This window comes from Megascapheus bottae, chromosome 5, assembly GCF_031878675.1.
Source record: "Megascapheus bottae isolate mThoBot1 chromosome 5, mThoBot2.hap1, whole genome shotgun sequence".
Classification (NCBI taxonomy): Eukaryota; Metazoa; Chordata; class Mammalia; order Rodentia; family Geomyidae; genus Megascapheus; species Megascapheus bottae.
Window position 1 is genome coordinate 48,949,864 of NC_143513.1, and position 25,293 is coordinate 48,975,156.

General features: G+C 35.2%; 1 protein-coding gene across 1 annotated transcript in view; it reads left to right on the forward strand.

The window, feature by feature from the left end:
* Akap9 (A-kinase anchoring protein 9) overlaps positions 1–25,293 on the forward strand; it is a 145,051-nt gene that overhangs the window by 30,905 nt on the left and 88,853 nt on the right. Inside the window, exons 4-12 of the mRNA XM_090333087.1 lie at positions 1,679–1,732; positions 2,024–2,191; positions 3,867–4,022; positions 5,692–5,889; positions 7,542–9,917; positions 13,831–14,044; positions 16,464–16,543; positions 20,114–20,252; positions 21,084–21,169. Of these exons, the coding sequence (XP_090189213.1) occupies positions 1,679–1,732; positions 2,024–2,191; positions 3,867–4,022; positions 5,692–5,889; positions 7,542–9,917; positions 13,831–14,044; positions 16,464–16,543; positions 20,114–20,252; positions 21,084–21,169 (3,471 nt within the window). The remainder of the gene's footprint in view (positions 1–1,678; positions 1,733–2,023; positions 2,192–3,866; positions 4,023–5,691; positions 5,890–7,541; positions 9,918–13,830; positions 14,045–16,463; positions 16,544–20,113; positions 20,253–21,083; positions 21,170–25,293) is intronic.

Here is a 25,293-nt window from a genome sequence, read left to right on the forward strand (position 1 = left end):
AATATATCATATAACCAGGAGAAATACTGTAACAATATGAGATAGTACATTAAGGACAACAATGACTCATTATATGGCTTTTGTTTCTGTATCCTGGAGGTCCTTTCTTTTAGCTTCATTCTATATGGCCTCATGAATCTACATTTTGTTCTATTATAAATCAAAGGTTTCTACTCATTAGGACAAATGAGGGAAACCATTGAGCCTATGTTCCTTTGAGTCTGGCTTACTGATGATGTGTGTATGTGTGTGTTTTTTTTTTCCATGTATTTTTTATTGTAGTTAATAGAAGGGTTACATTATATTCGCCAGATAGAAGGTGCATTATTTCACATACATTGATACCCTTTCTCATGTCTTGGTCCCCATTTCCCTCCCCCCATGCTCACCCCTCATCTTGTTTTCCCCCCTTCCCTATCCAATTTCAAATAACCAAATACAAATATATCCAATATATCAGATTACAAAGTGAGATACTGTAACAATATGAGATAACCGAGGGACAGCAAAAGAGATGAGAGATAACATAGCACCTTAAGGACAACAATCACTCATTATATGGCTTTTGTTTCTATATCCTGGAGGTCCTTTCATTTAGCGTCATACTGTATGGCCTTATGTATCTAGGTTTTGCTCTATTGCAAATCTCTGCTAGGAGAACCCAAGGTTTCTGCTGATTATGACAAATGATGGAAACCATTGAGCCTATGTTCCTTTGAGTCTGGCTTACTTCACTTAATATGATTTTTTCTAAGTCTTTCCATTTCCTAACAAATGGGGCAATGTCATTCTTTCTGACAGCAACATAGAATTCTATTGTGTACAAATATCACATCTTGTTGATCCAGTCATCAACTGAGGGACATCTGGGTTGGTTCCATATGTTTGCTATGGTAAATAGTGCTGCAATGAACATCGTTGTGCTAGTGGATTTAGTATGTCCTTGTTTCTGGACAATTGGGTAAATGCCTAGTGGTGGAATTGCTGGGTCATAGGGAGCTCTATGTTTAGTCTTTTGAGGAACTGCCATACTACTTTCCATAGTGGTTGAACGAGTTTGCACTGATTATGACAAATGAGGGAAACCATTGAGTCTATGTTCCTTTGAGTCTGGCTTACTGATGAGGTGTTTGTTTTTTTTAAAAGCCCCGCCCCCCCAAAAAAACCTCACAAAAATTCTGTACACCTGTCAGGTTTGGCATGATTCTCCAAGAGGAAAGTACTAATACTAGTCCCAGAGGTAAGTTCTGGGGAGAGTGTTTCTCTTTTCGTCTCTTCCAATCCCTTGGCTTGCTTACCAGCCTTTAAGAAATTTATATCAGTAAATTGCCTTACTGGAAAATGTAGAGAAATAATTACTTAAATGATTTCAACAAAACAGTTTTGTAGAAAAGGACCTAGTCACTTGATAGTTACCTTCTAAAAACCAAACAGAAACTGTACTTAGTTAGAACTTTAGCTCATTTACATGAAAAAATACAGATTACATGTAAGCATTTAGGGTATAAGGAATGACTAACATTTGAAATGGTTATATGTCCGGATACTTAAATTTTAACAGTGTACCTTTTTTTAGCAATGAGACATTTTTTTGTTAGCCATAAGAAATAAATGGTTAGAATCGTTACTTGATATATTAAATTCAGTTTAAAATCATCAGAAACTTGTTTTTATACAGGTTAATGGTTGCAGTTTTGTGGTGAACACAGGAAAGCCTACAAATTTATTTAGGGTACAGTATGCAAAACTACTTATGATACTAATGTTTTATATTACTTAAGATCATCAGACTTACTAACAGCTTTTTCCTGCATGTTCTTCTTCTAAATGCAAGTTATCTATCTTTTATTACATAACACTCAGTTGTAACAAAATTTGCAATTATCCTCTTTATGCTCTTAAGGTCTGTATCAGAACAAAGATTTCCTTTCCATTCTAGTAAACTTTCAGATGGTGAGTCTATCTAAAGTGGACCTCGATATGGAATTCAGTAGTTGAATCTTTCTCTCTTGGGTTGATTTAGGAAGAAGATTTTGGTGTTGATTCTTACCCTGAACAAGGAGCACAGTATGGTCATACTCAAATGGAGATGATGGAAAAGGAAGTGGCTGGGAAACAGCATGAGACTGAAGAGTTAAACCAAGAACTGGAAGAAATGAGGACTACCTATGGGACTGAAGGACTGCAACAAGTATGTTCGCCTTCTGTGGCTTTTATTTTACTACTCACAAAAACAGAAACAGGAAATATGAATAACAATGTAAGAGAGTCTTTCTCTTGCTCTTTTTTCTTTCTCTCTCTTTCCTTTATTGTTTTCTTTCTCCCCCTTCCTCCCCCCCCCCTTCTTTTCTCTTCTTTTGTCCTAGGTTAGAGCTCAGCCTGGGATCTTTTTCCTCAAGGGTAGCACTCTGCCACTTAAGCCATAACTCCATTTCCAGCTTGCTGGCTTTTTGTGGTTAATTGGAGGTAAGAGTCTTTCAGACTTTTCCTATCAGCTGGCTTTGACCTGCATTCCTCAGATCTCAGCCTCCTGAGTAGCTAGGATTATAGGCATGAACCACCATGTCCTGCTATAAAACACTATTTTTAAAGAGCGTATAGTTGACATGCCTATAATTCTAGCTTCTCAGGAGGCTGAGATCTGAGGATCAAGGTTGAAAGCCAGCCCAGGCACAAAAGGACCTGAGACTTATCTCCATTTAACCTCTAGAAAACAGGAAGTGGGGCTTGGCTCAAGGGTAGGGTGGTAACCTTGAGCTGAAGAGCTCAGGGACAACACCCTGGCCAAGTTCAAGCCCCATGATGCACACACACGCACAAAAATGTTTTGTTGTTTTTATTGTTGTATACCAGCACTGGGGCTTGAACTCAGGACCCCATGCTCTTGCTTACCTTTTTTATTCGAGGCTATCTATCACTCGTCACTTAAGCCATACCTCATACTTGGAGTTCATAGTCTCTTGGATTTGTTTGCCCCAGCAGTTTTCAAAACTCAGTCTTTGGATCTCAGCCTCTTGAATTGCTAGAATTACAGACATAAAGCCACCTGTGCCCTGCTAAAATTAGGGTTTTAAAACGTTCATTACTTCATAATTTCTTTCCTGTCTATAACATAATAAACTCCATTTAAAACTACAATTCCACTAACAGAGCTAATATATGTGCCTGAGCTGGCTTTGAACCTTGATCCTCAGATCTCAGCCTTCTGAATAGCTAGGATTGTAGGCATGAGCCACTGTGCCCAGCACGCCCAGCTTTTTCTGGGTATGTGGTACCAAGGAATCAAACCCAGGGCTTCATGCATACTAGGCAGGCACTCTACCATTGGCCATGCTCCAGACTCATATGTAGACTTTTCTTTATAACTTTATATGATACTAGAATTAAATCAGTAAGTAGATATTTTCCTATTTGGCCTAAGAAAAAGTAACAAACCACAAAAAGCCATTATGATTTAAACCAAGTAAGGATGTCAGTGAGTCCTTATAAATAATTTCTGTAGTTAGTGACATAAGTTGTCCGATCCAGTTATGAAATCAAGATATGGGACACTCATGAATATGCTGATAGATCATTCTCTTCAGAGATAAGGTGGTATGAAATCTATGAGTGTTGTCTAGTAGCAGATTGAGGAGTCACAAAATATAAAGGTTTTTTTCTTCTAGAATTAACTGTTTGGAAAGGCCAGCTTAAACATATCTTTTTCCTTAGTGCAGGTACTCTTTTTAAAGTTGACTTAGAAGTAAATCAATTCTGGCAAATCGTATTCAAATATGGAAGGTTGTTTAAAATTTATAAGAATTTTACCAGTGTGTTTTGAGTGTCATATTTTCTTTGCACTTGTTCTTTTCATTTATTTTCTTTAGTTACAAGAGTTTGAAGCTGCTATTAAACAAAGAGATGGTATCATTACCCAGCTCACGGCTAACTTACAGCAAGCAAGAAGAGAAAAGGATGAGACAATGAGAGAATTTTTAGAGTTGACAGAACAAAGTCAAAAGTTACAGATTCAGTTCCACCATGTAAGTATTAATTATTAGAATAAGAGTTTTAATAATGCATTATACTTTTTTTTTCAGAACAAACATAAATTGGTTAGAAAGCCATTTACTTATTTTATTAGAAAATGACTAGTAAAATATGAACTAACTTCATATATATTGAGGTGTTGGCCATTATTGTTTTCTTTGTTCTTCTTCTCTGTCTTTGCACAATATCTTACCAGGCTGATTTAGAAAATTTTTGTATAAATAAACCTTTTGTTACATCTTGTGCCAACCATGGTATGATTTTGTTTTAGTAGGTTTAGTTTAGTTGGTAGCTCAACTGAGTAAGTCCCATTTACTTTTTTGTTGTTGTTTTTTGAGAATTTTAACAAAGATTTATTTTTAGTGTATCAGACAAAAGTAGTGAAAAATAGAAAAGAGAATGAGAGTTAAAGTCTCCTCCATTTACTTTTTCTTTCTTTCTTTTTTTTCCTTTGTCTATGCTGGGGCTTGAGCTCCTATCATAGCTTTTTCCATCTGGGCTGGTGCTCTACACTTGAGCCATACTTGCACTTCTAGCTTTTTCTAGTTAACTGGAGATCAGAGTCTCTCAAATCTATCTATCTAAGCTGGCTTTGAATTGTAATGATCAAATCTCAGCCTCCTGAGTAGCTAGGATTAAAGAGCTGAGTTACAACAACCTGGCTAGTAACCTTTGTTTCTTTTAGTTTTTTTAGGGGGGAGATCATGGGGCTTGAACTTGGCCTGGGCACTGTCCCTGAGCTCTTCAGCTCAAGGCTACCACTTGAGCCAACCCCTACTTCCTCTTTTCTAGAGATTATTTGGAGTCTCAGGTCCTTTTGTGCCTGGGCTGGCTTTGAACCTTGATCCTCAGATCTCAGCCTCCTGAGTAGTTAGGATTACAGACGTGAGCCACTGTGCCCAGCTTCTTCCTTTTAATTTTTAATGTTTTTATTTCCAGGAATGATTAATCGTTTAAGAGAATTCATTGTAAAAATATTATAGATGTGTACAGTGTATTTTGAACAAATTCACCCCACTTTTTCAACCACCCTCCTTTCCAGTGTTAGGTGGTTTTCATTATTTCATCTTCATATATATTTAAACTACCCCATCCTATCCCAATAGTCTTCCCACTCCATGAAATTTCTCTCCTCCTTTACTCTTCCTTTTACACTCAAGTTCTATTGTTGTTGCTATTATTTTGACCTAGATTCCAAATGAAAGCATGAGATATTTGCCTTGTTGAGCTCAATTTGATGGAGCCACAAGAATTTAATTGCATTGAGGTCTCTGATAGGAAGTAACAGAAAACAGGTGGAAATGGCCTAAGTCAGAGGGAAGAGTATAAGGCTAATCTTACATAACTTATGAACAGAAGTAAAACCAGGCCTTTGGATGCACTTGGAGCTAGAAAGGTACCAGGAATCCAGGAGGTACTGTCTTCTGACCCCATTTGTCTTTGCATATCTTTTTTTTTTTCTTTCCTTATTAGACATACTTTCTCTGCCTTCTCAAGTGAAAGATAATTTTATCAGTGCAATCAGTCATGGCAGCATGTTTGCTAAAATCTCAGGCCTATAAAACTGAATTCTCAGATAACCATTGTGAGTTGAATGATACACTAGAAGATGTCTAGTCCATCTTTGCTCCACAATTTACTTGAAGTTTCTCTGTTTTCAAGTTACAGGCTAGTGAAACTCTGAGAAATAGCACTCATAGTAGCACTGCTGCGGATTTATTACAAGCCAAACAGCAGATCCTGACTCATCAACAGCAGCTGGAAGAACAAGACCATCTATTAGAAGATTATCAAAAGAAGAAGGAAGACTTTAAAATGCAGATTAATTTCTTGCAAGAGAAAATTAAAGTATATGAAATGGTATGCTAATTTGGAGAAAGTCAACCAACTTGTAGCATTTTTGAAATTTTTGAAGTTTTTTATGCATGTAAATAAAAATATGATTAAGAAACAATATTTGATTAAAGATAGTACTATTTAGATCTGTGTTAGCAAAATCAGATGATAAATAATATTAGGCTGAGATAGCATGATATATCTATTTCAAAGCAGTAATATTCTTGCTGGTTGATTCAAATTCTTAAATGCTATTTGCTATTATTCCCATGATTGCTTTCTGCATTAGGTATAATTTTTCTAAAGGACCAGAATTCAAAGACTAATGGCACATTGGTGTTTTGTGGGCTGTGCTTGATCACTGCAAGATCTTTTGATATTCTTTACATTTGTTAATAATGCATTCATTCAAAATACCTTTAAGAACTGTTTACCAAGGATTCTTTTCCTTGGTAATTTTACTTACCTGGTTATACCCTGCATTTCTATGGATTTTATTTCTTGCTTTTTGTTTATATAAAAAGGCAACTAAGTAAGTGAGCCAAAACTTACCCATGCTTTAGTTTGACTTATTATCTGACATAACTGTGGTAACGAATATGCCTTGGTATATGTCTAAACTTAGCATTGACTACATTTTCAAAATTGATTCCTAAATTGGAACTGGGAAAAGTGTCTGCTGTGCTTTTAAAATTTGAACTACAAGTTTAGGGCTGAGTTGATCTTCCCCATAAGCTCTCCATTTGTCTTAGGTATTATTTGAGGTACAAACTGTTTAAGCATTACATGTTAAATTTCTGATTTACCTAAGCACCCATGTGTAGAGTTAAGGCAGAGCCATACTAATTTTTTTTGTTACTATTGTTTTTCTCATTTCATAACATAGTAAAATACCTTTCAGTTACTAGAATCCATATGAATATACCTAGATTCATTTTTTACTTCAGAGAGTATCCGAAGACTATGTAGTACTGTAATTAGCTATTAAAAATACTCTTTGCCCAGTGCAGTGACTCATGCCTGTATTCCTAGCTACTCAAAAGGAAAAGATCAGGAGAAGACTAGCTTGGGCAAAATAAAGTTAGCAAAACCCTATCTCAACAAAAACGAACACTGGGTAGAGTGATACTTCTCTGTTATCCCAGTGAAGGCATAAAGTAGGAGGATCATAATTTAGGCTGGAAGAATAAGAAAAACAAGACCCCTTGAAAAATAACTACAAAGCAAAAGGGGCTGGAGGTAGTAGATTGCTTTCTCTTGGTTCAAAACCTAGTACTACTGAGGAGAGGAGGTGGGAATTTGGTCGATTAGAGAAATGAAATTATATTGATTTATTTAGGAAAATTTTATCAGGCTGGATTTTATTTTATATAATGGTGCTGGGATTGAATTCAAGGTCTCATACACAGTGAGCAAGTCAGACTGTATTTTTAGATTTAAAATTTTAATCATAACAATTTAAGAGATTTTTTTTCCAGGTAGGCTTAATCTGTTGTATTGTTTGCTTGCAAGTAATGTCTAGGTACACAAATCCTATGTGTTATTTATATGGGAGAAACTGCGTGGCAAGTTTAACAATTACTTTTATAAGGCTATGTAAAAAGGAGATTTATGTTTTAATAATAAGGTAAGCAATAGGCCAGAGTGCTTATGTTTTCCTATTTTTATTTCTAAAGGAACAAGACAAAAAAATAGAAAACACAAATAAAAAAGAAATACAGGAAAAGGATGCAATCATTGAAGCATTAAATACAAAAATAGTAGAAGAAGAAGGAAAAAATATTGAACTCAAAGATAAAGTAACAGCTACTGATAAATTACTGGGAGAATTACAGGAACAAGTTGTGCAGAAAAACCAAGAGATAAAAAATATGAAGCTAGAGCTGACTAATTCTAAACAAAAAGAAAAACAGTGTTCTGAGGAAATAAAACAGTTAATGGGGACAGTTGAAGAACTTCAGAAAAGAAATCATAAAGATAGCCAATTTGAAATCGATACAGTGCAAAGAATGAAACAAGAAACACAGAGAAAGTTAGAACAGCTCCGAGCAGAGCTGGATGAGATGTATGGGCAGCAGATAGTACAGATGAAACAAGAATTAATAAAACAACACATGTCACAGATAGAAGAACTTAAAATACGGCATAAGGGGGAAATGGAGAATGCTGTAAAATCACATTCAAATATTACAGTTAATGAAGATCAAGTAAACTTAATGAATGTGGCAATAAATGAACTGAATATAAAACTACATGATACTAACTTTCAAAAGGAAAAACTCAAGGAAGAACTAGGGGTTATTTCAGGAGAAAAATCTGTTCTACAAACACAGCTTGAAGACCTTCTTGAAGAATTGAGCTTTTTAAGAGATCAGATTCAGAGAGCTAGACAGACAATAGCTGAACAAGAAAGCAAGCTGAATGAAGCACATAAATCTCTTAGTACAGTGGAAGATTTGAAGGCTGAAATTGTTTCTGCATCAGAATCCAGAAAGGAACTTGAGTTAAAACATGAAGCAGAAATTACAAATTACAAGATAAAACTTGAAATGTTAGAAAAAGAAAAGAACGCTGTGTTAGACAGAATGGCTGAATCACAAGAAGCTGAATTAGAGAGACTAAGAACACAGCTCCTATTTAGTCACGAGGAAGAACTTTCCAAACTAAGGGAAGATTTAGAAATTGAACATAGAATAAATATTGAAAAACTTAAAGATAATTTAGGCATTCACTACAAACAGCAGATAGATGGCTTACAGAATGATCTGAGTCAAAAGATAGAAACTATGCAGTCTGAAAAAGACAATTTGATAACTAAACAAAATCAATTAATTTTGGAAATTTCAAAGCTAAAAGATTCACAGCAGTCTCTTGTGAATTCACAATCAGAAGAAATGATCCTTCAAATCAATGAACTTCAGAAAGAAATAGAAATACTCAGGCAAGAAGAAAAGGAAAAGGGTACTCTTGAACAAGAAGTTCAAGAATTACAACTTAAAACCAAATTCTTAGAGAAACAAATGAAGGAGAAAGAGGAAGACCTTCAAGAAAAATGTACACAACTTGAAGCAGAGAATAGCATTCTTAAAGATGAAAAGAAAGCCCTTGAAGACATGTTAAAAACTTATACTCCTGTTAACCAAGAAGAAAACTTAATTTTCATAGATTCCACTAAGACTAGATCCAAAGACTGTAGCTGGCAGAAAGAAATACAGATACTTTCAGAGGAAAATGAGGACCTCAAAAAACAATGTATTCATCTAAATGAAGAAATTGAAAAGCAAAGAAATACCTTTTCTTTTGCTGAAAAAAACTTTGAAGTTAACTATCATGAGTTACAGGAGGAATATGCTTGCCTTCTTAAACTAAAAGATGATTTGGAAAACAGTAAAAGCAAGCTAGAACTAGAGTATGAAAGTAAGCTTCAAGCACTTAATGAAGAGCTTAATTTACAAAGAATAAATCCAACTGCAATGAAAGTGAAAAGCTCTACCATCTTTAGTAATGTGAAAACTTTTATATCTGAGCCAGTGGAAATTGGTGAGGTTGTTGAGAAAGACACAACAGAGCTCATGGAAAAACTTGAAGTGACCAAGCGAGAAAAATTACAACTATCAGAAAAACTATCTGATATTTCTGAACAATTAAAACTGAAACATGTCGAAGTTAACTTTCTAAGTGAAGAAGTTAAATCTTTAAAACAAGAGAAGGAACAAGTTTTATTGAGATGTAGAGAGCTAGAAAGCATAATTAACCATAACAGAGTAGAAAATACTAACATGTATGATGTTCAGTTAAGTGTTTTAAAAGATGGAGCTGTGACTGTGTCAAGTGTGGATTCTGGAAGATCTATTTCCAAAGTAAGTAAAGGTTTTGGTGCCGAGTCAAAAGTAAAGGAAGACAAAACTCCTGAAAATATTGCTGTTAGAAAAGAAAGCAAACAAGAACCATTATTTTTGCCACCGTTAATAAATGAATTATTGCCTGGGGCAACTGAACCACTGGAAAATGATAAGCTTCAGCAGGAACTTCATATACTTCAATTAGAGCAGGTATGTTTATTTTTATGTGGTAAGGCACATTAAAAATGTATATTTCTAAGCTGGATTCTGGTGGCTGACCTATAGTTCTAGTTACTTAGGAGGCTGAGATCTGAGGCTAAGTGGTAGAGTTCTACCCTTGAGTATAGAGAGGCTCAGGGACAGCATCCAGGTCCCAGGACTACCCACTCCCCTCCCCAAAAATGTGTATTTCTAACTAAACAAACTTTTCACCTTTTAAAACAAGTTTATCTCCTCATAAGAGAATAAAAATGAACCTTTCATATGAACTCATCATTTGCCACATTCCCTGACTTTTAATTAATCTGCTAACATATTTTACTCAGAAAATAAAATATACTAATTGTTTTACATTTTCTTTTTGAAGACTAGTGTTTAAATAAAAAAGATTCTCAGCCTTATGAAAGTTCCTAACTTTATAGAGTAGGTTACTTTATTGTTTTCAAGATTCCAAAAATATGAATGAACTAAGATTTTTACATCTTTCTATATAGTTGTTCATAAATTATGAAATTTATATTTCTCTGAGGAAATGAAACATTAGGTAATAGAGATGTCTGAATCTTATTACATCTGAAGGAGAAAAATACTAGTAGCTCTAGATATAATGAAAGACTGCATATATTGAACAATAGATCATTCCTCATAATTTATATTTGCCACATACTGATATTAGAAATAACAAGAAAATGATAGTGTCTCTGCAGTATGTATTTATAAATATATGTAACAAATATTTATTACCAGGTATGAACCTGATGGTGAACAAGAGAGAGTCTTCTAGTCTCAGGAGTATGTATACTCCTAATGAGGGAGGCAGGTGGTAAATAAATGAGGAAACAACTAAGGTGGTTAGAAATGGCAATCAGTTTCTTCCTTAAGAAATAAAGCAGCCAGGCACTGGTGGCTCACACCTGTAATCCTAGCTACTCAGAAGGCTGAGATCTGAAGATGGGGCTTTAAAGCCAACCCATACACTAAAAATCCATGAGACTCTTACCTCCAGTTGACCACTAGAAAACTGGAAATGGTGCTGTGGCTCTGAAGGTAGGGAGGGAGAGAGAGAAAAAAGAGAAAAGAAGGGAAAGAAAATGAGATGCCATAATAGAGACTGATGGGTGGTATAACTTTAAATACAGTAGTATTTGATGTGTTCTTTGAACTGAGATCTGAATCTCAATGACAGGGAGGAGCCTATCACATGAGAATTAGAACCATCCATTGTGAAGCCATGGGTGAATTTGTAGAAGGGACTGAAGGTCCTTGTAGTTGACTTAACAACGGGGCAAAAGGGGAAAAGAATTTGAAAACAGAACACATCAAATTTTAAGAGGACTTAAATTTTATTTTCTATAGGAAACTACTGGAATTATTTTCTTTTTATTTCTAATGACATATTTACATTTTAATAATTTTGATTTTGTTGTGATGTACAGTTAATGGGGTTACAGCTGCATTCATCAGGTAGTAGGTACATTACTTCTTGACCATTGTTACTCCTTCCCATATTTTTCTCCCACTTTTCCTTCCCCACCCTCTACTACTCATCTTGTTTTTCCCTTACCTTCCCATTTTCAAATACACAAATAAACATATATACAATATATTGAGTACCAAAGCCAATACAGTAACAACATGAGATAAATCTTAAGGGGAAAAGAAGAAAAAGAAATAGCTTCACATAGTACATTAAGAACAGTCACAAAGATAAACCTCTTATTTCCATATCCTGGAGTTATATTTACATATATGACTTTACTACATGTAGCAATCTTCCTACTTATCGTTATCAAGAGAAATTTCATTGGTAAAGAGGAATAAGAAGTGTACAGGTACAGAAAGAAGTTCACAGAGGAGATGCAGTAAAACACATTAACACTCAAAGAGCAGTCTAAATATGCTGAGAATAATACAAAAGCCACAGAAATTCTCTTCATATTGGTACTAAGCTTAGTAACTAAAACAGATAGGTCTTATTAAAACCAAAAAATGTAGCCATTAGGAAGTTCTTGGTATTTTTTTAATCAAAAATAAATATGAATTGCTGGGCGCTATAATCCTAGCTATTCAGAGGTTGAGACCTGAGAATCTCAATTCAAAGTCAGCCAAGACTTAACTTCCCATTAACTAGCAAAAAGCTGCAAACGGAGCTGTTGCTCACATGGCAGAGTGCTTGCTTTGAACAACACAAGCGTAGGAAAAGCACCCAGACCCATAGATCAAGCTCTGGATCTGGCACAAAAAACTTCATAAACATAAATAACTTCAGAATATAATTCCCGATTATTTTAATACTCTCAGGAAGTTTGGATAGAAAGAAAAACAAATCTCATTGTTGAGATGCAAGGGAGCTGAGAATAGAAGGAATATTATAAGTGCTGATTAATTACTTATACTAAAATATCATGGATTGAAATGTATTTGTTTCAAATTGAAAGCAATTAGAATTAGTTATATTATTGGAACCCAGTAACTTTAGGAGGAGCTTCTGCAGTATCAGTTCCTTAGAGCAATGATCTTCCTGCTATATCTTTAGTTCCTTAATGTCTGACACATTGTAGGAAGTTAGCACATTTTTTATGAATGAATGAAAGAGAAAATAAAGCCATGTGACCAGAATCAACAGTGAAACAACTTAAATCTTTATTTTGGGAAGATTAGAATTGTTTTTTGTAATTGGCTGTTCAGTATTTTTTTTCTATAAGCCTTAACAGTTGCCGAGAAAAACATTGATGGCGTTAATAGAAAGATAGTTAATTCTCATAATTCACTAGTATATAAATAGACAAGAATCTACACAAATGAACCACAAAGTATGAGAAAGCATACCCAAGCCCGGCACGGTGGCTCACGCCTATAATTCTAGCTACTCAGGAGACTGAGATCTGAGAATCACTGTTCAAAGCCAGCCTGGGCACTGAAGACCTTGAAACTCTACCTCTAATTAACCACTAGAAAACCAGAAGTGGCACTGTCTCTAGTAGGGTGATAGCCTTGAGCTGAAGAGCTCAGAGATAGTGCCAAGTCCAGAGTTCAAGCCCCATGACCAACAGCAACAAAAAAGAAACAAAGAAAAAGAAAAAGCATACCTAAAAATGTGATAGTAGAAGAAATGTCCTGAATTTGTACCAAATTTGTTAGTAAGAGTTGCTGGTAGGGAAGGGGTAATGAGAAAATAGAAGACTGAGTTTTCTCTATAGTGTTTGAATTTTTTTTTGGTTGGGGGAGGGGATCAAGGGGCTTGAACTCTGCCTGGGCACTGTCCCTGAGCTTTTCAGCTCAAGGCTACCACTCTATCCCTGGGTCTTCGCATTGTCCCCAAGCTCTTCAGCTCAGTGCTACCATCCTACCCTTGAGCCAAGCCCTACTTCCCATTTTCTAGAGGTTAATTGGAGATAAAAGTCTCGGGTCCTTTGAACCTTGATCCTCAGATCTCAGCCTCCTGAGTAGCTAGGATTACAGGCGTGAACCACCTCCACTGGCTAGTGTTTGAATTTTATCTAGTGTTTTATTTCTAAATGAAAAAAAAAGTGTGAGTAATAGGAGATTGAGGGGAAAAAAAGAAAATGTATTGATGTACATTGTGAATAGATTGGTGTTACAATATTTTTTCATTTATTGTTATTTAAGATGTTTTAAAATAAAAATATGTCATACTGGCTATAGCACATATAAGTTTTACTATAGAATACAGATTGTGAAAACATAATGCTACTTTCCTTGAAGATGGCAGATGAATCAGTGCAATTGGATAAGAAGTAAGAAAAATAATAGGAAAATTTTTAGGAATTTTTTACTGTAAATGCATTTTCCCCTTATAGTTCACAATATGTAGAGAAACAAATTATATTATTTTATTTATTAAGATAATCTAATATTTATATATGTATATATTCACTTAAAGAACGATTTAAGGCTACAGATGGAAGCTCAGCGCATATGCCTCTCTCTGGTTTATTCAACTCATGTGGATCAGGTTCGTGAATATTTGGAAAATGAAAAAGATAAAGCTCTTTGTCGTCTTAAAGAGGAGCTTATTTCTGCTCAAGAGGAAAAGATTAAGGAACTTCAGAAAATACACCAGTTAGAGCTGCATAATGTAAAAACACAAGAAACAGGTAAATAGTTTTTGACTTAAAAATACCATGAAGCTGATATCACTAGAACCCACCATGCTATAATGCTATCCGTGTTTCAGAACTGATAGGGGAAGGTGGCATGTATTATCTGAATTCTGAATTCATTTGTTTATATAATCAAACATTCGTTTGAATGCTTGAGAAAGCTAAAAATAATTGAATCATTTTTCCATTGGAAGTCATCATCCATTTGGAAAGCTGTTATATTCTGAAATAGATGAGAAAGGAAGGAAAAAGCTAGTGCTTCCTGAGAAGATTAGGTGGTGGGCAGATATGAGTGTATTGGAAATTTAAGGAAATCTATGGAGAATTAAGCATTGAGCTATGAGAGGGCAGCCATCTTGGAATACTGAGCTCAAATTTTTCGAGAAAGTATTGGGGAATATTGCTGGAGACATTGACAAGAGCTTGGTAATAAAAGGAAACTTTATCCTACAGAAAGTGTGTTTAAGCATTATGATTTTGATAAGACCCACATTTCAAATATAGTAATAAAAAGTTTTAGATGATGCTAGTAGGGTGTATTGAATGAAGTGTACTCAATTGTGGGTTGGAAACTGTCATTGTCAACTTTGGCAGTGATAAACTAAGACATTAATTCAACTAAGTATTATTGACAGTAAAAAAGAAAGTTCAAGACTAAAAAGGAAGGGTAGGGAGTTTGGCCTAGTGGTAGAGTGCTTGCCTAGTATGCACGAAGACCCAGGTTCGATTCCTCAGTACCACATACATAGAAAAAGCCAGAAATGAGGCTATGGCTCAAGTGGCAGAGTGCTAGCCTTGAGGAAAAAGCCCAAGGACAGTACTCAGGCCCTGAGTTTAAAAAATAAAAAGAGTAAAAATGGTAGGCTATAGTTAGTAAAAGTGGGAATAAGTAAGAACCATCCCTAAATGGTTTGCTTGAGTAATTGGATTAAGTGTAATTCCAGTCATAAAGAGGAGGATATTTATAGACAAGTAATAAAAGCAGCTTAGGACAGTTTAAGTATACTTATTAACTTAGAAAAATATTCACTAGTCGTTGAAAATAGATGTCTGAAAAATAGAAACTCAGAAATTACACATTTACAATAAAAATGTAGAATTAACAAGGAGATGAGGGATAAGAAGCCCCAGGGCTAAGGTTAAGAGTGAGACGTCCTGGGAGACTTAAGAGGGCACTGTATGAAACAGTAACATTTAGGAAACCATACATGGAAAAAAGGACTCATTTATGGACTCATAAAAGTTAGCTTTTGTCTTTAGTAATGATGTAGCTACTCATAACAAGGTTTCTTGTATTTAAGGTGTCCACTCTCACTTTTAAGAATGAAGTGATTTATACATTTTTAATGGAATTGCTCTGTTTAACACAGGATTTCAAGACTTGAACATTTTCCTTTAGTTCTTTTGGTTTGAATTTACATTGAATAATATTTTAAACATGGATTTTTATTTGATCTCCTTGTTAAAAATTCTGCTGAGGGGGCCGGGAGTTTGGCCTAGTGGTAGAGTGCTTGCCTAGCATGCACAAAGACCCATTCCTCAGTACCACATGCATAGAAAAAAGCCGAAAGTGGTACTGAGGCTTAAGCGGTAGAGCTCTAGCCTTGAGAAAGTCCAAGGACAGGGCTCAGGCCCTGAGCCCAAGCCCAGGACTGGCCAAAAAAAAAGAAAAAAGTCTGCTGAATAATTTCAAGAGCAGAATGAAACAAAAAGTCTTATGCTATACATGGCATGTAGAAAATGGAAAAATTGTTTTTTTATATATCATTTTATTTTATTGGTATAGAGGTTTGAACTCTGGTCTGTGTGCTTAAACAATTGAGCCATCCCTCTGGCCCCAGTTTCTTTAGTTTCATGGGGTCCTACATTTTACTCAGATCAGTTGTTCTGTTCACCCTGTTCCCACATAGCTGGGATGGCGTACACCCACCACACAGTCAGCACTTTCATTGGGTGGGCTGTCATCTCTTGAACTATTTGCTCAGGTTGCCTCAAATCCTGATCGCTACCTCTCAAATAGAGCTAGGATTACTGGCATGAGCAACCACATCTGACTCTTCCTTGAGTATCATTATTTTTCAGTACTAGTTAATTTTCTAACATCGTGCTGTACACTCCACTTGAAAAGAAAAGTAGTGGTTTGTGAAATTTTTGTCTCAGAGGTATGTCAGAGATAATGATATATTTTTATATTGAGTGCTGAGGGAAGGTCATTGTTTTATATGTTTGTAAAGTAGAAGTTAAAATTGTACAAATTATGTGAGATAGTTAACATTGAACAATGTAAAATAACTTGGAAATAAATGAAGAACACCAGTAGTTTTCAGTGAAGCCCCGATTTCAGGAATAGCTTAAATGTAATAGTACTCAAGCATATAAGTTAAGTGGCTTAATACAATGTCTATTCTGTCAGGTGATGGAACAAAGCCATTGCAGAATCTCATTGGAAGACTTCAAAAGGCAGTGTCTGAAGAATGCTCCTGTATTTCAAAGGTAAAATATTAGTTAATCATATAGTTTTTATGAGCAGACTCTAAATGAGAAGAGTAGAGAATTGAGACTACATTTGGAAGACCAAAAGTGAGGAAGAGCACTGAGACTGTGAAAGAAGAGTATGACAGCAGTAAAGTGTGCAGCAGAAAGAGTGGCTCACACCTGTAATTCTAGTTACTCAAGAGTCTGAGATCTGAGGATCATGGTTTGAAGCCAATCCTGAAAGAAAGGTCTGTGAAACTGCAGTTAACCACCCCAAAGCTGGAAGTGGAGCTGTAGTTCAAGTGGTAGAACATTAGCTTTAGGGCAAAGAAGTTCAGGGACAGTGCAAGCATGAGGACCAAGCAGCCCAAAAAGGAAACTAAACATTTTGCAGGTTCATTCCTGTCTGCTCTGGTGGAGAGAGAAAGCCAAAGCCACCTCCACCATGTAAGGCAGATAACTTCTGTAACATATTGATAGACCTAGATGTGGACAGATCAATACCTCATGCAAGAAATCAGTTTTAAAAATTCATATAAAATCCCATGAACCCCTAATAGTCAAGATAATCTTGACAAAAAAAACAATGCTGGAGGCATTACAAGACTTTAAATTATAGTATACTCAGCCAATGTTTCATGCCTATAATCCTAGCTTTTCAGGAGGCTGAGACTTGAGGATTGCAGTGCAAAGCCAGCCCAGGCAGAAAAGTCTGGGATTCTTTTTTTGGGGAGGGAAGGGGGGACAGGCCAGTCCTGAGCCCTGAACTCAGGGCCTGGACGCAATCACTGAGGTTCTTTTGCTCAAGGCTAGCACTCTACCACTTGAGCCACAGCACCACTTCATCCTATTCTGTTTATGTGATACTAAGGAATCAAACCCAGGGCTTTCATGCATACTAGGCAAACACTCTACCACTAAGCCACGTTCCCAGCCCCTCTGTGGAACTCTTATCTGCAGTTAAACACCAAAAAAAAAATAGGTGGGGGGAGGGAGAAGAATCATTTGAAAGTAGATCCAGGATCTTGATGGAAGACCTCAAACTGAAAGCTGTTACGTAGAGTGAAGATGGCCCAGCGAAACTCGTTAAAAGTTGTTGAATAGTTGGGGGTAGAGTGTAGGTCAATCTGATTAAAGTACTTTGTATACATGTGTAAAATAGCACTGTGAAAGCCTTTGGACTATTAGTAAAAAAGTAAAGAATGAATAACAGGAGTACAAAACTGATCCTGTCTCATGAATGAGTACTAATAGGATAGACAGGACATAAAAGAAGGTAAAGAAGGGTAGATATGGTCAGAATACTTTGTATATATGTGTGTGAAAGTAGAATGTACAACTTATTGAGATTGGTTTGGAAAGGGAGGATGGGAGAAAGTAACAGAAGGAACGAGTCTCATTAGTCCTTGTATTCAGAAGATAGGCCAAAATGAAACCCCCTATACAGTTAATTGATGTTTAAAAATATGGAGGGAAAAACCCAGCAGTGTGTCCAACAGACACACAAAGTGGTTGGGACAAGCAGAACTCAATTTTTTAAGTTGCTACTTATTTGATGGAATATGTTCTAACTGTTAGAACATATTTCTAAGTTTTGTTTTGTTATTTATTTTTAGCTCAAAAGGCACATTTAAGATTTGTCGTAATCAATTTGAAGCCAAAGGAAAAAAAAACTGGGATTATAGCTCAGTAGTAGAGCCATTGTCTAATTGCATGACGTCTTGGATTTAATCCCCAGCACCATATAAAAAAAGAAGAAAATTCACATAAATTGTCTGAACAGTAGAACAGACAATAATGGTCAGCATAGCCATACAAAACTCACTTTGAGTCTTAATTCAACTCCTAAAATTTAAGAGTTAGAGACTGTTGAAAATTTTGTACACTCGGTAACTGATAGCATAGTTTTAGTTTTAAGTACATTTTGAGAGATCTTTAAAAAAGCTAGAAATGGGGCTCTCACTCAAGTGGTACTAGATATAATCAAGAATGCCCAGGGATAGCATCCAGGCCTTGTGTTCAAGCCACATGTCCAGCACACCAAAAAATAAATAAATAAAACTATTTGGTTTTAAGTCTAGAATTGGTTGATGATTGTTTCCAATTATTGAAGGGCAATAGTGGGACTTTTTTGGAGGGTTTATTAAATGATCATGAGGCATGTGTTACTTTCTGCCAGTACCTTTTGGATATTTATAACATCGTTTGCAGGTCATACAAAACTGTCAATAGTCTGATGGGCAGCAAGCAGCTGAGGGAGGAGGAGAAGAGATAAGTTAATTGGAGATAAGAGTCTTAGAGACTTTCCTGCAACCCTCAGATCTTAGACTCCTGAGTAGGCATACAGGCATTGAACCACCAGGGCCAATTATATAACTGTTTTTAAGATCTCTCTAAATGTACTTAAAACTAAAACTATGCTACCAGTCTGTTAGTCTGTCCTGTCATTTTCTAAATACTTTTCAAGGGCATACAGGACAGACATTAGTTACCTCTGCAAAATGATGATAGAGTGGTCAGTCCTCTGGAGAACCAGAAGAATATCAAATGCTTTTAATTTTTGTATTGTATAAACTGCCCCAAACTACTCTCCTACATTACTTCTATGTGAATATTATCTCCTGATTGATATAACTTCTCTAGATTTCATTTTTGAATTTGTCTTGTTGAATTTGTTTTCTAAAGGGTAGTTAACATAATAATACAATATGTTAAGGATACAGAGATAACATTGGAAAAGGATCTAAGCTAGGAAGTAAGGGATAATAAAAAGTGTTAAGTTACACTTTATTAGGCTGGGTGTGTTGGTGCATGCATGCCTATAATTCCATCTGTCTGTCAGCAAAGATTGAGAGGGTCATAGTTCAAGGTTGTATCAGACAAAAAGGGTTACCTCATCTCAACCAAGTTGTAATTCCAGTATCTCGAGAAGCATAGAGAGAATTTTGATCCTATAGGAAAAGGGGCATGGCACAGGGAGAGAATACTTGGTTAGCAAGTATGTCGACCTAAATTTATTTAAATTCCACTACCACCAAGAAGATAGAAAAATAACAAAAAGGTTATAGTTTATATTTGGAAGGAACCAAAACAAAAGTATAGTTTGATGCAATGAAGATTATCCGGTTTTTTCCAGATGGAAGAATTTTGTGTTAGAGAAAGGAAATAATATTTAGACTTAATTTTTGTCTCTTCTGCAGCTTAATTTGGTGCATGGAGGTAGAGAGAGTTATGTGAGTTATGAGTTTTCCCCGCCGTTTGACTATCTTTTGCTTCTAGTAGAATAATGTTTAGTGGTATTTAGAGGTAATATATATGTATGTATATAGTATGTATATATATATATATATGTCTATATTTTTTTTTGGCCAGTCGTGGGGACTGAACTCAGGGCCTAGGCACTGTCCCTGAGTTTCTTTTGCTCAAGGCTAGCACTCAGTTGCTACTTCTAGCCTTTTCTGTTTATGTGATACTGAGGAATTGAACCCAGGGCTTCGTGCATACTAGGCAAGCACTATATCACTAAGCCCCATTCCCAGCCCCAAAATAAAAATTTTGATATTTTGAAATATTCAATTTTGTTACCAGACTTTGAGCCATGTCCTTGATGAATATTATACTCCTGCTTTAAAATGTGAAGTGAATGTAAAAGAGAGAGAGAATTCTGGTGTTGATTCTTCACCAAATCAAGGACCAGATTTACAAGATTATAGATATGAACTTCAAGGTAATAAAATCTTACTTTTGATTTTTGTAAGTGAATTGAGAATAAGCTTTTAGCTTTCATTGTGATTTAATCATTTTGTGCAGTTGAGTTTAACTCTGTTTCATGCTTATTCCTAGATATGAAATATTAAATTTAATATCTATTTTATATTATACTACAGTAATTGTGTTATGGAAATGACTGTATGGTCTATAGAACTTTCATTTCTCTTCCTATGTTCCCCCACTCTCACCATTTTATTTCAGTTTTTTCCTTTAACATTTTGTTCAAAAAATAATAAATCTTAATGGTATTTCTTGCATAGATTTATGCAAATGGTTTATCATTTTAAAAATCGATGACAAAATTGAGAAATAAGGTATATTAAGGAATACCTTTTTAATGTAAATAAATATAATACAAATCTTAATATAAATATAACAAACTAACCTCAAGATTTTGGAGCTCTTTCACAGATAAAATATTCCATTGCCCTGTTCATTTCTGTGGAGAGTGGATAAATTGTATACTATCGTTAATGAAAAACAAAAATTTATATTTTATTACAAATTTTCTTTTTCTTTTTTCTTTTGTCAGTCATGGGACTTGGCGCTGTCCCTGAGCTCTTCAGCTCAAGACTACCGCCCTACCAGTTGAACCATAGCACCATTTAATATAAATTTTCAACTTAGCATTATAGCAGATGTTTCATGTTGTGAAATTTTTATTTTTTGACTACTAAATATATTAAGTTTATTTCAGAAAATTTCTGAAGTTATTAATAAACAATATTTACTGAAAGGTATAAACACTTGCTGTGATGTGTAATTGTTGTCACTGTTTACCACATAGACTTTCAAGAAAACATGCACATCCTTCTCAACAAAGTAACAGAAGAATACAACAAACTCTTGGTACTCCAAACTCAATTAAGCAAGGTGTGTAAAATAGAAAATATTTCATATAATATTTGCATTTATTGTATTATCTATTTTTTTACCTGCTTTATCAATCTAAAAAGTCTTAAAAGAAGTAAATATAACAAAGGAGATTAAAGAACACTTAAGGCGCCAATGGCTCACGCCTGTATTACTCAGGAGGCTGAGATCTAAACATCGCAGTTCAAAGCCAGCCTGGGCACAAATGTCCATAAGACTCTTTCTCCAGTTAATCACCAGAAAACTGAAATGGCTTAGTGGCTTAAGAAGTAGAGAACTAGCTTGGAGCTGAAGGGCTCAGCAACTGCTAGCACCTAGGTTCAGAGATCAAGCCCCACAACCAACCAAAAAAAACCCCCAAACACTTAGGTTCATAGTAAATCATTTCTAACAGTGAACTGAAGGGATTTCTGCTACATTGAATAGTACATACCCTAGAGAACATTTTCTTTTTTTTTTTTTTGCAAGTCCTTGGGACTTAACTCAGGGCCTACACACTGTCCTTGGGCTTTCCTCAAGGTTACTGCTCTACCACGTGAGCCACAGCACCAGTTCTGGCTTTTCTATATATGTGGTACTGAGGAATCGAACCCTGGTCTTCGTGCATGCTAGGCAAACACTCTACCACTAGGCCAAACTCCTGGTCCTGCTAGAGAACATTTTTTTTTTTTGCATGCAAACGCACATACATTTTATATATGTATAAAAGATGTGGATATTCTCTGTTGTCATATATATCACATAAATAAAATAAATGTAAATATGTGTTTATGTATATTTATGTCAATTTATGTGTTGGCACTGGGACTTTAACTCAAGGCTTCACTGTCACTTTGGGTTTTTTTGTTATGCTTGTGATCTGCCACTCAAGCCATACTACCAGTTCCAGTTTTTTGCTAATTAATTTGAGATAACCCTCAGATTTGTCTACTCCATTGGGTTCAAAATACAGTCCTTACTTGTCAGTCTCTGAAGCAGCTAGAGATATAGGTGGGAGCAACCAGTGCTTGGCGGTCCCTAGAATTTTGTGATCAAGGTAAAGATAAGCACCAGCCTACCAAAAGCAGATACATGATCAAAGTGCATAAATGTTTGAAAGTCAGAGTGGATAGGGATATCCATGGGATGCTGAGCTGAGTTCTAAGTACCCCTGCATATGCTTGCCCTGCAGATTGGCCTACTATCACAACAAGCTAAGTCCTCAAAGGATAAACTAGAATTATTTGTTTAAAAAAATTTTGTCTATTTGTTCATGTCATTTCTGTAATTTCTTTTTCTTTTTTTTCTTTTTATTTTTTGTCAGTCATGGGTCTTGAACTCTGAGCTAGTACTGTACCACTTTCAGCCACAGTGCTACTTTTTGTTTTCTGGTGGTTAACTGGAGCTAAGAGTTTCACGGACTTTCATTCCCAGGATGGCCTTGAACCACAATTAGAGAACATTTTTTAAGGGATAATAAATTATATAGGTCAAGTGTTGAATTACCTGGCAAAATAACATAATTTAATTATTCATAAACCTTTTTTATCCCCACAGTGGTTGGGATCCAGCTAAGACCCTTGGACATGATGTGCAAATTCTACCACAGAACTTAGTCATTAGTTCCTTATGTGTAACACTTAAATAGCAATAGATTCTTAGGACAGGAGTTTGGTTTAGTGGTAAAGTGCTTGCCTACCATGCCTGAAGACCTGGGTTCAATTCCTAGGTACCATATACATAGAAAAAAGCCAGAAGTGGTGCTGAGGCTCCAGTGGTAGTGTTCTAGCCTTGAGAAAGTCCAAGGACAGTGCTCAGGCCCTGAGCCCAAGCCCAGGACTGGCAAAAAAAAAAAAAAAAAAAGCAATGGATTCTCTTAATGTTTTAGAAAAATATGATTATTAGTTTATTTATAAAGCTCATTAATATTGTGAATATATCAATTTTGATTTTAAACAGTTAAGAAGGGTTTATAAAAAAGTATGAAAATAGGTATAGTAAACATGATCCAATACTTTTAACGATTTTTTTCACTTTTTTATTAAAGAATTTATTAACATTGATTTTTACATCATATTTCAAATGATGCATTTAACAAGTATTCAAGAAGGGAATCTCTATTATACAATCACAGGCACTTAATTTTAGAACATAATCAAAATTAGGCTAAGTGTTTGTATATCATAGATACGTATTAATCAGTGTAATAAAACATTATGTCTATAGAGTTAAGTGTTTTTATGTCTGTGTAGTTGTGTTTATATTTCCCATACCATGTCCATATCATTGGGTATGCAAATATTGAGTCCTCGCTCTTGCACTGTTTGGATCTAATAGCCACATATTAAGGATACCATGCGCCTTTTGTTCTTTGGTCTTGACTTGTCTCACTCAACATGATTCGCTCTAGACTCATCCACTTCACTGCGAATGCCATTATTTTATCTTGACTGTTGGCTATGTACAATTCCATTGTGAATATATATATATATAATATATCACATTTTTTGTATCCACTCATCTGCAGTAGGGCATCTGGATTGTTTCCATCGTCTGGCTGTTGTGAATAGTGCAGAAATAAACATAGCTGAGCAGGTGTCCTTATCATAAATCTTGGGTTATGATGTTCAGGGTAGATGCCCAGAAGTGGTATGGCGGGATCCTAGGGAAGGTCAATCTTTTAACTATTTTTGAAAAATAAAACATTGATAAACATAAGTGTTGTAATTTAATGTTAAAAAAATTGAGGTTTTTTTTTTCCAGTACTGGGGTTTGAACACAAGGCTATACACTTGCTGGGTAGTTTTTACCAATTGAGCCACACATAAAGCCCTAAAAATCTGTTTTGTTTTATGTACTTTTTAATGTTCAGTTCTATTAAAATGTATAGAGAAATTGGAAAGATTTCACTGATCCACAGTAAAAGTTTCATTACTGATAAGAGATTCCTTGGCTGAAACTCAGACCTTCTTTCTTCTTTCCTACAGACCCTTTTTCCTCCTCACTTTCTGTGCAATTATGAATAGCCTTGGCTCAAGTGATAGAGTGCTAGCCTTGAGAAAGCTCAGGACAGTGCCCAGACCCTGAGTTCAAGCCTCAGGACTAGCAAAAAATAAATAAAAATAAAGAATAGTCATGGGTAGCCTTTCTGATATTGGTAAAAATACTCTTAACAGTTTGTAGAGAATTGAATAGGAAGGCAGTTGGTTAGATTAAAATCTTTGTCTAGAGACGTTTCCAGAATTAATTAGGTGAAGGTATAAAAATGTTGGACTGGAAAGTTATGACTTTACATACTGGTTATATTCTGCAAGGGAAGAAATAAGATCTGCTAAAATTTACTCAGAAGGTAAGAGTTGCATGGAGGTTACATGATAAGAAGTGACCAGTTAAATCTTACAGCCTTTGTGGAAAGTAGCTTTTAATCACACTTGCTACTTTTGTACCATTTTTTTCTCATTTGCTATTAAGGTCCTCTGTAATTTAGATCTACAAGTTAAGTAAGCCTGTGTCAAGAAGATCAATCTTTTATAAGTTCTCAAAATATCATCACTAAAAGTGATAAAGGCTCAAATCAGATTTGATGGATTTTTTTTGCTGTACTTTCTCTGTATTTACTTACATCTACATTTGTCTTCTATATTATTTTTTTCCTGTGTCATGGATTAGTACTTCCCAGTTAGTTTAATTTTTTTCCCCTAACATGCCAACTTGTTGAAAAATTCTGTGAGGATATGCACATTTTTAGAACTGATTTTACATCTTATTATTCCTGTCACAATGATAACCACATGGATTATTAACTGTTCAGTAAATAACTAACTTCAAATACATACAAGTCTGACATACTACTGACTAGTTTTTATTGTGAGGATAATCTAAGGTTGATTTATTTTCCTTATTTGATTTGTGTTTATTGTAAATGAGCAGCATTCCACTTAGTTGCTTGACTATACAGTTGCCTAGTGATGAGTAACAGTTCATTAGTTACATATTTATATAATAAATATTGTGTATTAGTTGAAACTTGAAGATTAAGTTTTATAATAGACATTGCTATGATCTTTCTACCAAAATATCTTAGTACACTTGTTTTTGTGACAGTGACCTTATGAAAGTATATTATGGATATAATTTCAGCACTC